The sequence below is a fragment of the Lagenorhynchus albirostris genome, chromosome 3 (assembly GCF_949774975.1).
Source record: "Lagenorhynchus albirostris chromosome 3, mLagAlb1.1, whole genome shotgun sequence".
NCBI lineage: Eukaryota > Metazoa > Chordata > Mammalia > Artiodactyla > Delphinidae > Lagenorhynchus > Lagenorhynchus albirostris.
Genome location: NC_083097.1, coordinates 83,568,021 through 83,582,530, shown reverse-complemented (window position 1 = coordinate 83,582,530; position 14,510 = coordinate 83,568,021). Strand labels below are relative to the sequence as shown.

At 37.3% G+C, this 14,510-nt stretch overlaps 1 protein-coding gene across 1 annotated transcript in view; it reads right to left on the bottom strand.

Annotated features, from left to right (window-relative positions):
- Positions 1 to 14,510, bottom strand: part of MACIR (macrophage immunometabolism regulator) — a 293,610-nt gene that overhangs the window by 161,864 nt on the left and 117,236 nt on the right. Inside the window, exon 6 of the mRNA XM_060143360.1 lies at positions 13,280 to 13,378. Within this exon, the coding sequence (XP_059999343.1) occupies positions 13,280 to 13,378 (99 nt within the window). The remainder of the gene's footprint in view (positions 1 to 13,279; positions 13,379 to 14,510) is intronic.

Sequence of the window (14,510 nt, the reverse complement as noted above, 5' to 3'; positions counted from 1 at the left end):
AACACAGGCACTAGTCCCCTCCACCAGGAAGCCTACACAACCCACTGAACCAACCTTAGCCACTGGGGACAGACACCAAAAACAACAGGAACTACGAACCTGCAGCCTGCAAAAAGGAGACCCCAAGCACAGTAAGAGAAGCAAAATGAGAAGACAGAAAAACACACAGCAGTTGAAAGAGCAAGATAAAAACCCACCAGACCTAACAAATGAAGAGGAAATAGGCAGTCTACCTGAAAAAGAATTCAGAATAATGATAGCAAAGATGATCCAAAATCTTGGAAATAGAAGAGAGAAAATGCAAGAAACATTTAACAAGGACCTAGAAGAACTAAAGATGAAATAAGCAATGATGAACAGCACAATAAATGAAATGAAAAATACTCTAGATGGGATCAATAGCAGAATACATGAGGCAGAAGAATGGATAAGTGACCTGGAGATAAAATAGTGGAAATAACTACTGCAGAGCAGAATAAAGAAAAAAGAATGAAAAGAACTGAGGACAGTCTCAGAGACCTCTGGGACAACATTAAACGCACCAACATTCGAATTATAAGGGGTTCCAGAAGAAGAAGAGAAAAAGAAAGGGACTGAGAAAATATTTGAAGAGATTATAGTTGAAAACTTCCCTAATATGGGAAAGGAAATAGTTAATCAAGTCCAAGAAGCACAGAGAGTCCCATACAGGATAAATCCAAGGAGAAATACGCCAAGACACATATTAATCAAACTTTCAAAAATTAAATAAAAAGAAAACATATTAAAAGCAGCAAGGGAAAAACAACAAATAACACACACAGGAATCCCCATAAGTTTAACTGCTGATCTTTCAGCAGAAACTCTGCAAGCCAGAAGGGAGTGGCAGGACATATTTAAAGTGATGAAGGAGAAAAACCTGCAACCAAGATAACTCTACCCAGCAAGGATCTCATTCAGATTTGACAGAGAAATTAAAACCTTTACAGACAAGCAAAAGCTAAGAGAATTCAGCACCACCAAACCAGCTTTACAACAAATACTAAAGGGACTTCTCTAGGCAAGAAACACAAGAGAAGGAAAAGACATACAATAATGAACCCAAAACAACTAAGAAAATGGGAATAGGAACATACATATCGATAATTACCTTAAATGTAAAGGGACTAAATGCTACCACCAAAAGACACAGATTGGCTGAATGGATACAAAAACAAGACCCATATATATGCTGTCTACAAGAGACCCACTTCAGACATAGAGACACATACAGACTGAAAGTAAGGGGATGGAAAAAGATATTCCATGAAAATGGAAACCAAAAGAAAGCTGGAGTAGCAATTCTCATATCAGACAAAATAGACTTTAAAATAAAGAATATTAGAAGAGACAAAGAAGGACACTACATAATGATCAACGGATCGATCCAAGAAGAAGATATAGCAATTGTAAATATTTATGCACCCAACATAGGAGCACCTCAATACATAAGGCAAACACTAACAGTCATAAAAGGGGAAATCGACAGTAATACATTCATAGTAGGAGACTTTAACACCCCACTTTCACCAATGGACAGATCATCCAAAATGAAAATAAATAAGGAAACACAAGCTTGAAATGATACATTAAACAAGATGGAATTAATTGATATTTATAGGACATTCTATTCAAAAACAACAGAATACACATTTTTCTCAAGTGCTCACGGAACATTCTCCAGGATAGATCATATCTTGGGTCACAAATCAAGCCTTGGTAAATTTAAGAAAATTGAAATAGTATCAAGTATCTTTTCCGACCACAACGCTTTGAGACTAGATATCAATTACAGGAAAAGATCTGTAAAAAATACAAACACATGGAGACTAAACAATACACTACTTAATAATGAAGTGAAGACTGAAGAAATCAAAGAGGAAATAGAAAAATACCTAGAAACAAATGACAATGGAGACAGGATGACGCAAAACATATGGGATGCAGCAAAAGCAGTTCTAAGAGGGAAGTTTATAGCAATACAATCCTACCTTAAGAAACAGGAAACATCTCGAATAAACAACCTAACCTTGCACCTAAAGCAATTAGAGAAAGAAGAACAAAAAGACCCCAAAGTTAGCAGAAGGAAAGAAATCATAAAAATCAGATCAGAAATAAATGAAAAAGAAATGAAGCAAACGATAGCAAAGATCAATAAAACTAAAGCTGGTTCTTTGAGAAGATAAACAAAATTGATAAACCATTAGCCAGACTCATCAAGAAAAAAAGGGAAAAGACTCAAATCAATAGAATTAGAAATGAAAAAGGAGAAGTAACAACTGACACTGCAGAAATACAAAAGATCATGAGAGATTACTACAGGCAACACTATGCCAATAAAATGGACAACCTGGAAGAAATGGATAAATTCTTAGGTATGCACAACCTGCCAAGACTGAATCAGGAAGAAATAGAAACTATGAACAGACCAATCACAAGCACTGAAATTGAAACTGTGATTAAAAATCTTCCAACAAACAAAAGCCCAGGACCAGATGGCTTCATAGGTGAATTCTATCAAATATTTAGAGAAGAGCTAACACCTATCCTTCTCAAACTCTTCCAAAATATAGCAGAGGGAGGAACACTCCCAAACTCATTCTATGAGGCCACCGTCACCATGATACCAAAACCAGACAAGGATGTCACAAAGAAAGAAAACTACAGGCCAATATCACTAATGAACATAGATGCAAAAATCCTCAACAAAATACTAGCAAAGAGAATCCAACAGCACATTAAAAGGATCATACACCATGATCAAGTGGGGTTTATTCCAGGAATGCAAGGATTCTTCAATATATGCAAATCAATCAACGTCATACACCATATTAACAAACTGAAGGAGAAAAACCATATGATCATCTCAATAGATGCAGAGAAACCTTTCCACAAAATTCAACACCCATTTATGATAAAAACCCTGCAGAAAGTAGGCATTGAGGGAACTTTCCTCAACATAATAAAGGCCATATATGACAAACCCACAGCCAACATCGTCCTCAATGGTGAAAAACCGAAAGCATTTCCACTAAGATCAGGAACAAGACAAGGTTGCCCACTCTCACCACTCTTATTCAACATAGTTTTTTGGAAGTTTTAGCCACAGCAATCAGAGAAGAAAAGGAAATAAAAGGAATCCAAATCTGAAAAGAAGAATTAAAGCTGTCACTGTTTGCAGATGACATGATACTATACATAGAGAATCCTAGAGATGCTACAAGAAAACTACTAGAGCTAATCAATGAATTTGGTGAAGTAGCAGGATATAAAATTAATGCACAGAAACCTCTTGCCTTCCTATACACTAATGATGAAAAATCTGGAAGTGAAATCAAGAAAACACTCCCATTTACCACTGCAACAAAAAGAATAAAATATCTAGGAATAAACTTACCTAAGGAGACAAAAGACCTGTATGCATAAAATTATAAGACACTGATGAAAGAAATTAAAGATGATACAAATAGATGGAGAGATATACCATGTTCTTGAATTGGAAGAATCAACATTGTGAAAATGACTGAACTATCCAAAGCAATCTACAGATTCAATGCAATCCCTATCAAACTACCACTGGCATTTTTCACAGAACCAGAACAAAACATTTCACAATTTGTATGGAAACACAAAAGACCCCGAATAGCCAAAACAATCTTGAGAACAAAAAACGGAGTTGGAGGAATCAGGCTCCCTGACTTCAGATTATACTACAAAGCTACAGTAATCAAGACAGTATGGTACTGGCACAAAAACAGAAAGATAGATCAATGGAACAGGATAGAAAGCCCAGAGATAAACCCACGCACATATAGTCACCTTATCTTTGATAAAGGAGGCAGGAAAGTACAGTGGAGAAAGGACAGCCTCTTCAATAAGTGGTGAGAAAGGACAGCCTCTTCAATAAGTGGTGCTGGGAAAACTGGACAGGTACATGTAAAAGTAAGAGATTAGATCACTCCCTAACACCATACACAAAAATAAGCTCAAAATGGATTAAAAACCTAAATGTAAGGCCAGAAACTATCAAACTCTTAGAGGAAAACATAGGCAGAACACTCTATGACATAAATCACAGCAAGATCCTTTTTGACCCACCTCCTAGAGAAATGGAAATTAACAAAAATAAACAAATGGGACCTAATGAAACTTCAAAGCTTTTGCACAGCAAAGGAAACCATAAACAAGACCAAAAGACAACCCTCAGAATGGGAGAAAATATTTGCAAATGAAGCAACTGACAAAGGATTAATCTCCAAAATTTATAAGCAGCTCATGCAGCTCAATAACAAAAAAACAAACAACCCAATCCAAAAATGGGCAGAAGACCTAAATAGACATTTATCCAGAGAAGATATACAGACTGCCAACAAACACATGAAAGAATGCTCAACATCATTAATCATTAGAGAAATGCAAATCAAAACTACAATGAGATATCATCTGACACCAGTCAGAATGGCCATCATCAAAAAATCTAGAAACAATAAATGCTGGAGAGGGTGTGGAGAAAAGGGAACACTCTTGCACTGCTGGTGGGAATGTGAATTGGTACAGCCACTATGGAGAACAGTATGGAGGTTCCTTAAAAAACTACAAATAGAACTACCATATGACCCAGCAATCCCACTACTGGGCATATACCCTGAGAAAACCATAATTCAAAAAGAGTCATGTACCAAAATGTTCATTGCAGCTCTATTTATAATAGCCCGGAGATGGAAACAACCTAAGTGTCCATCATTGGATGAATGGATAAAGAAGATGTGGCACATATATACAATGGAATATTACTCAGCCATAAAAAGAAACGAAATTGAGCTATTTGTAAAGAGGTGGATAGACCTAGAGTCTGTCATACAGAGTGAAGTAAGTCAGAAAGTGAAGGACAAATACCATATGCTAACACATATATATGGAATTTAAGAAAAAAATAATGTCATGAAGAACCTAGGGGTAAGACAGGAATAAAGACACAGACCTACTAGAGAATGGACTTGAGGATATGGGGAGCGGGAAGGGTAAGCTGTGACAAAGCGAGAGAGAGGCATGGACATATATACACTACCAAACATAAGGTAGATAGCTAGTGGGAAGCAGCCGCATAGCACAGGGAGATCAGCTCGGTTCTTTGTGACCACCTGGAGGGGTGGGATAGGGAGGGTGGGAGGGAGGGAGATGCAAGAGGGAAGAGATATGGGAACATATGTATATGTTATGTTATATGTTATGAAGCAGAAACTAACACACCATTGTATTGCAATTATTCTCCAATAAAGATGTAAAAAAAAAAAAAAAGAATAGTGGAGGTTTTGGTGAAAGGCAATTGAGAGGAGATTTGTGGATTTAATGAAGATACATCCTAGACTGAAGGCCAGCTAGTTTACAGGCAAAAACCAGGGGGGATAAGACCGCAGGGGGTCAGAATATGTACCTCTGAAACTATTCCACCAAAGGAGTCACAATTTGATTAGATTAGTTTGTAGAACAATTTAGACCCAGGTTACTGTTGAAAACAATAGAACAATCAGCAGGCAATTAGTGGAGTTAAACAGCTGGGTGAGATTGAGTCTCTTTCCAGAGACCCCTACCAATACCACTGTCATCCCAGAGTGATGAAGAATACCCAAAGCTATACCTTCCTGACAAGCAACATAAGAGACTTAATACTGTGGGGAGGAAATACACTTCACTAAAATAATAGGAGGCAGCCGCTAAAAAAATAAACAAGTAAATGAGAATAACAAGCCCTGGGGTGGAAGCAGTACCCAGAGTTGCTTCAATATATTATCTAAAATGTCCAGTTGCCCCCCTCAACAAAAAATTATCAGACATGCAAATAAATAGGAGAGAATGATCTATACACAGGGGAAAAAAAAGCAGACAACATAAACTGCCTGCGAGAGCAACTAGATGACAGATTTAGCAGAAAAAGATCTCAAATGGCCATTATAAATATGTTCACAAAACTAAAGGAAAGTATGATGAAAGAAGTAAAGGAAGGTTGCAGCAATAGAGAATATCAGTAGAGACAGAAATTATAAAAAAGAACCAAATGGAAATTCTGGAGTTGAAAAGTAAAATAACTGAAATAAAGATTTCACTATAGATACAATAGATTTGAACTGGGAGAAGAATGAATTAGTAAACTTCAAGATCAATAGAGACTATGCAAGTCAAAGAACACAGAGAAAAAAAGAAAAGAAAAATGAACAGAGCCTCAAGAAATGTTGCATATCATCAAAAGTACTAATATATGCATAATGGGAGTAACAGAAAGAGAAGAGGGAGAGAAAGGAACAGAAAAAATATTCGAAGAAAAATGGCTGAAAGATTCTCAAATTTATTGAAAATCAATAACCTACACATCCAGGAAGCTCAATGAATTCCAAGGAGAATAAATGCAAAGAGATCCGTAAATAGACACAGGATAGTAAAATGCTAAAAGTCAAAGACAAGGAGAAAATATTAAAAGCAGCAAGAATAAAATGGCTGGCTATCCTTCACAAGGGAACCTCAGTAATATTAGCAGCTGACTTCAGAAGAAATAACGTAAACTAGAAGGCAGTGGGATAATATATTCAAAGTGCTTAAAGAAAAAAAAAACTGTCAACCAAGAACTCTATATCCAGCAAAGCTATTTTTCAAAACTGAAGGCAAAATAAAGACTTCCCCAGAAAAACAAAAACAGAAAATTTATTGTTAGAAGACCCATTTTGCAAGAAATAGTAAACAAAAGTTCTTCAGGCTGAAAGCTAGTAACCTAGGACAGTAATTCAAATCCACACAGACAAAAAAAACAAAAGAAAGAAAGAAAACCACAGTTAAAGGTAATAACAGAATAAACTGTATAAATGCACATTTTTCTCATTTCCAAGTGATTTTAAAAAACAATTGTATAAAATAACATGTATATAGAAATGTAGAAATGTAATGTATGTGTAATATATTTGCCGATAACAGCAAAAGGAGGTGGATATGAACAAAGTTGTATAGCTTAGGAAGTGACCACAGATGGTAAAGTATCATTGAGTCTGTGACATTAATAAATATGTCTAATAATAATACCACAAAAGGGGGAGAAGGGAAGAGTTATACAGAGTAATGTTCCTATTTGTCACTGGAATTAAGCTAATATAAATCCAAAGCTGACTCTTAAGATGTATATGGCAAACTCTAGAACAACCACTAAAGAAAAAAAGAAAACCTAAAAAAAATTATAGTGAAAAATAATCATTAGAGAAATAAAAATGCTACAAATCTAGTGTAGGCTCATAGAGATAGAGTTATTCTCAGAACCAGGTGGGCCACTGGGCATCATCCCTAAGGAATCTTGCCAAAAGTGTTCCCACGGGGTCCAGTGATCTCTAGGGAAATAAAAAGAAATGCAGACCTAGGGCAGTATGGAATAGGCAGGGAGGAAACAGAACACACACATCCACACACTTACAAGACTTGCTTGCCTGAGGATGAACAGAGTGCTTGTCAAGACTTACCCCTCTCGTTTGACCAGTATAGTCCTAAAACAGTGTATAACAAAGACATACCCAGAGACACCGCTCCAAGCTGAGGTTCCACACTCTAGCACAAATCAGGAGCCCCTGGAGGGCGTGTTCAACCACAGATTGCTGGCCCCACCCCCAGAGTTTCTGATTTGGTAGATCTGAAGCGGGGCCCAAGAATTTGCATCCCTAACAAGTTCCCAGGTGATATTGATGGTGCTAGTCCAGGCCTGCCCTAAAGTGTGAAGCCCATAATGGATAAACAAAATAAAATAGGTGGAGACTGTAGGCCATAGCCTAAAATGTAAGAACCTACTTCGAGATGAATTGGTGTGGTGAGCACAATAGGAGAATAAGCTGCAAGTATAGTGAACATCTAATCATTTTGCTACCCCAAATCAATTCACTCTCCTTCTGGTAACTGTACCCCAATTTTCATCCGGGAAATACTTTTCTCTCTCACTTTTAGTCCATGTGGTTTGGAAGGACTTAATGATCTACCTCTGCCTCAGGGAAAGGAATTTGACCCAGGCCAAACCAATCAGTACTTCACATTTTCCCACCTCCAGTGATTACTTCAGAGATGGATAATCAAATTATTAAGATTTAAGGAGACATTCTGAGACACTTCAGAGGAGAGAGAGAGAGGCTCTTTTTCTGTTAGATTTGAACCTGGAAAAGCTTAGGTCTGCAGTTGCCACTGACCACCACGTGGAGCTTAAAAGTGAAGCCAGTTTTGAGGTGAAGCAAGCGTTGGAGAACAAGCAGATCTTGCTGTTATCATTTGAGCTCTGGATCAAACACACCTGAAACTTGTATTGTCCTGTGAACCAATGAAAATCCTTTTTCCTTTGAGCCAGCAATTGGGCTTCATCATTTGCAATTTTAAAAAGGAAGGGAGATACTAGGACAATTTAGTAACCAAGTGAATAGAAAAAGCAGACAAGCTATATGGCGTATTATGGGAGACAATGGGCATTTCTGTGGAGAGTTATGAAGGGAGGCATTCTACCTGCTAAAAGGGCAGGCTTCTGAAAGGTATTAGACCAAGATTGTCAGGACCTAGAGAGTGTGACCACATAAGTACACAGACAGAAATAAAGGTATGAAGATTCTTCCAAATCTGATGTTCAGAGGAGTGTAGGAGGCAAATAAGAGGGCAGGGACTTGGAACCAACAAGGGACCCAGGGACAGCCTAGGAGCGTCCTGGGGCCCAGTTTGATGGACATCAAGGTGACTCACAGGTCAACTTATACATCTGCCCTCTGCCTTACCGCTTTGTTAACTCTCTGACCTCTGGTCCTACCGTTCTCTTCTTGCCAGCTCCAGTCCAGCCATAGTAGCATCCTCACGTGTCTTCCAAGTACATCAAATATGCTCCCACCTTGGGACCTCTGCACTTTGTTTCATGTTCCTGGGAGGCTCTTTCCCCAGATATCTGCATGGCTGTTTTCTTCATTTCCTTCAGGCCTCTCCTCAAATGTCAACTTATTAGACAGGTCCTTCTGGATCAGTCTATAGGAAATAGCAAAACTCCACCACCAACCTCGCTCATCCTAAGCCCCTTTCCTACTTTCTCTTTCTCCACAGTGCTTAACACTATCTGGCCCACTGTATAGGTACTATTTATTTGTTAATTGCCTTTCCTTAATAGAATGTAAGCACTGTGAAGGAACAGACTTGTGTTTTTTGCTGCTATATCCCTGATACCTAGAACAGTCTAGATCACAGTATGTGCTCAATAAAATATTGTGGAAGAAAGGAAGGAAGCAAGATTCAGCAGCCATAATTGGGACACTGAATCCTAAATCTGTGTGAGGGTCTCTATTATTATCACCACTTAATGAGACTGAAGTGGAAGCTTGCCTCCCTCAGGGTGCCACACTGCTTCCTCCTACCTACCCCATTACCACCCTCTGACTACCATTGAACCCCTGCTAAAATAATAAAGTTGTTCATTGATAGGTTTAAGGTATAATTTATTTTAGATGTCTGTGCAATTTTTATTCTGGTTAGTAAGGATTTTCTTAGTGCCTAGGATATGTATTAACTATACTATTGAGCTAGGAGCTGCTGGAGCTACAGATATTAGAATAATGTGGACAATGCTTGATGAAGTTATAATCTCATTTACAACAATCCAGAAAGGATTGTTGGAGATCTAAAAGCCTTCAAAACTCAAAGAAATGCAGTTATGGTCACATAAAAAGTGGAAATTTATATCTGAGAATAAGAGGTCTTATCCCCACCCTCAGTGGTAGGCTAGAGCTGGCTTACAGCAGCTCATAAAAGCCATCGATTTTTCAGGAACTTTGCAGGTCAGTTGTTAAACACAACCACTATTTAAAATTAAATTACCTAAAGTGCAATCAAATAGATTATATTAAAAACAAAGGTAGTAAAAATAAGTAAAATCATCACTTTCTTATGATTTTATTACACCTTACTGTTATTTATGCTCTCAAGGTTGTTTACGTCTATTATTATCATGGGAACACTATATAATGGTGAGCTACTGAGCATCCCTTCCCAACTCCACATTAGATGGTATCACATTGGAGGCCTGGAATCTGCCATGGTGAAAGTATTTACACCATGGAAATCATCAAATTGCTTCAAATCAGGGCTTAATTTATTGTTTTGATGATTGTCAAGACTTAGGAAAGTGACGGAGGAGCTGTTAGTAGTGTTGATTAGAATTAAAAGTGTGTCATGTCTGTAGCTGTCACATTGTGAAAACTCAAAATGTTCTTCTAGTATTTGAAAACTGTTACCTGAGTCAGCAAAACTGTAACTTACATCACTGAGAAATAAATGAAGTTTCAAAATACATTTTTGCTTTTTCACTATATTGATGTTGTAACATGACATTCATGTCATAACTGTACCTGCTCATCAACTGAAATCATTTTGACTAGGGACAAAAATCAACTAGGGACAAAAAAATCATTTTGACTAGGGACAAAAATGTTTGGCAGAAATCAATGAAAGCATTCTGAATAATGAAGAGGATTTTATACTTTATTTTATTGCTTATAAAGAGTATGCTACCCAACCTTTATATCAGAAAAAATTGATAATAAGCTAACGTATATACACATTGGCATACCTTTTTTCAGCAAGCTGGGTGTTAAATATTTCCAGCACACTACTGCCCACCCTCCTCCCCTTACCTGTATTATACCATGTATATTAAGTCACTTTGTATGACTTAATAAGAAATGTAAATTAAGTCTCTATGCTGACTTCCTAGCACAGAGCTCCTAAAACCTTTGTAATTTCCTGAATGATAGAGGGAATAGAAGTATCATTTGTTTTATAATTTTTTTTCTACATTCCAGGTTCCAGACACATTTACATTTCCCAGCCTTTCTTTCAGTTAACTTGGGCTGTGTGAATGGTGCTACCCAATGAAATATGCACGGATGTGACATGTGACCTTACAGACCAAGACAATTAAGAGCCGATATGTCTCCTTCCTTTCTCTTCCCCTGCCTGCTCAACCCTGGAGGACACCTGTTCCAGCTGGCATAGTTACGAGATGAAAGCAGCCCAGGTCACTGAGTCATCTTTTGGATGAGAGCCACACAGGAATGTCATCTAAGCCACATTAAACTTTGAGTATGAAGTAAACTTTTATTGGGTCAAGCCACTGATATTTTACATGTTTGTTACACAGCGTATGGTACACCTATTAGACTCCAATTTATACCAATATGAAATAATGTTAAAAAAATAAGAAATTGAAATATAATGATAAATTTATGTACATAATATAACATAACAAGGCTTTGGAACCAGGCTACCTAATTCAAATACCAATTCCACTAGGGTTAGAGCTTAAACATGCAACTGACTTGGGTAAATTACTTAACCACTCTGTGTTTCTCATGTGCAAAATAGGGGTTAGTAAAATGGGGCAGTTGTGATGAGTAAATGTAACTAAATCTCTATGTTGGCATATATTGAGTTTATACATAATGGGCCATGTATGTGAATAATAAATTACATTTGCCAACATAAAAAAAGTTTTTAGGGCTTCCCTGGTGGCGCAGTGGTTGGGAGTCCGCCTGCCGATGCGGGGGGCGCAGGTTCGTGCCCGGGTCCGGGAGGGTCCCACATGCTGCGGAGCGGCTGGGCCCGTGAGCCACGGCCGCTGAGCCTGTGCCTCCAGAGCCTGTGCTCCGCGGCGGGAGGCGCCGCAGCGGCGAGAGGCCCGTGTACCGCAAAAAAAAAAAAAAAGTTTTTACTGTCATTCACTCAAGTTTATTAAACAAACAACAAACATATTTAATGAAACCATACAGCTAACACTAAATTAGATTCTGAGCATACAAAGATGAATGAAATATGTCTCTATTTTCATAGAGCTCACAACTTAGAGGAGCCAACCATACTAATGTGATTAATGACAACCATAGAGAACCAGGTTCTGGGTTTCACAACTATATCTTGTTCCAAAAATATTTAATTTCCAGTGCCTTGTGGGATGCAACTTGATTATTTTTGGCATAAATAACCTAGCATATATTGCTCATGTGGTAGAAAGAACATCAGTCTCCCAATTGACTCCTGGACTCAGTTTCTCCTCTCTCCAAATTTTCTAGGCTGCCTCTTAGAACACAGATCTGATTAAGTTATTCTAATACTTAAAAATCTTTAATATATCTCCATTGCCTATAGAATAAAATTTTGTAGAGTAGAAAGACTTACCTGCAGCCCCAAACCATGTGCATCTAGCATCCTTTCATGTAGGAGAATCGGTGAGATATAGTCTAAATAGATATAGTCTGGACTAGAAACCCTTAATGTAGATCTAAATTCTGCCTCTTATTGTCTTTGTAACCTTGGGTGAGAAACTTAACTTCTCTAGATCTCAGTTTTCCCATCAATACAAAGGAGATGTTACTTATTCTTGTTGTTTATACCTAACAAGGTTTCTATGAGTAGGATGACAGCATATGTCACGATTTATGATGCATAAAATATGAAGATACACACACACATAAATAGGCAATGCTTCTGAAACTTTAGTGTAGGGGAAAAAATTCCTCTGGGGATGTTGTTAAATACATATTCATCCAAGCACCTTCCCCAGGAATCATGATTCAGTAAGTCCAGTGTAGAGATTGATAACCTGACGTTTTGCTAAGTACTCCAAGTGATTCTGATGCGGGTGGTCCATGGAAGCACACTTGGAAAAACACTGATGGAAAGTATCATAAATTCCAGAAGGAAGAGTCCTGACTAATGTAAATATTACTTGACCCAACAAAAACATATCTTCATCAATATCTTTATTTTTATCATTATTCCAAAAACAGAAACTGTTTTCAGACTTCTAGCAAACTGGAAATAGATATATTTATTGAGAGACCCAGAAAGTTTCATCTCATTTTAGTCTTTTCACTTCATTTTACTCCTTGGAAAAAATTTAAAAATATACATTTACTCCCAATTTAATGATAAGGAGACGGAGGCTTAGATATTGTAGAAACAAATTTCAAATCTCTGGTGCCATTTGGAATGGAATTTGAGAACTTTTAGAGCCTGAGTATAAACCCATGGCCTTTCTATTTCTCATGGCTGCCTCCTAGATGGAGCCAGCATTGGCCAGAAGCCAGACTTTGTAGAGCTCTTGAGGTGTAAAGGTGGCTATTATCAGTCCTGATGAACTTCAACTCATCCCAAATCAATATTTTTCCATTACCGGCTCTGCCTCCAGACATTTTTGTATTTGAAACATTGAAAATATTACCTCTATTGTAGTTATTTCTCTTCTCTGTATTGACCACGTGACCCAAGGCAGCTCATGCGTGGGGGAATGGGGGTTGCAGCTGTCCCTAAGAAGGCAGCCCTGTTAAGAGATTCAGAGGAGACTGTTGGTGATAATTCTTGAAGTCACTTTTTCCAGTAGAAATTCCAAATAAAGGGCCTTCCTATCTTGATAGTGAGAAATGTAAATAAGGAGCTGACTATATATGAATAAATACGTATATTTACTAAAAGCCCTTTGGCAAAGACAAAATTAAGCTATTTAAAGGTCTCACACTTTTGCCACCCAATTGTTCTTTGTTTTGTTTTAAACTACTAAAAAATAAATGAGAAGGTATCATTAAATTTTCTGACCAAAGTACACAGACATCTTAATAAAAAGAGAGAATTTACCTGTCAAACCTAGTTTACCTTAATATTGCAATTAATAGCTATAATTAAGCACTCTAAGATGCAGAGGTGCGTGATAATATAGAAAAAATCATTTTCATATATAAAAATAATAATGCCAAGATAGTCTGAAATCCAAATAAATCTTTAATAGATGGAAGCATTCATATTTTTATTTACTCCTAGGTGTCTGCTTGAAGCTAAGTGGTTACCATGCATTAACAGAAAAACTTCCAGGAAATGAGGCAAAGTAATAAAAAAAGAAAATACAGAAAAATATTTTAAATATAGGGAAAAAATCCCATACACCATCCTATAACCCACTATCCACACGCACACACACAAAAAACTATGACAGATGTGCAGCAGAAACTGAGGCACATTTTCACTTGGGCTAATCTGAGCTAACAGCTGTTATTAGGGCTGACTCTGTAACACTTCTGTCATCACTTCTAAAAACCAGCTTTTCGAATGTGGAAAGGGGAATTTGCAAATAGAGAGGAAAACTTTAGGAATATAAATTTGTCTGTTATCAATACTGAAGTTCATCACCTTTTAAACTCACAATCAATATTTTTCCATTCCCAGCTCTGCCTCCAGACATTTTTATATGGAAGCATTGAAAATATCACTTCTATTGTGGTTATTCTGCTTTACTATATTGACCACATTTTTGAAGGAGCTCATATAGAATTTTGAAATTTTTGCATTGCAGATAGGCTTCAAATGAATATATCTCAACATATAAATGTTCTGGTGACTATTTATGTAGTGATAAATAAATAGCACAGGCTTTACAGTCAGATGGTCCACATTTAAATACC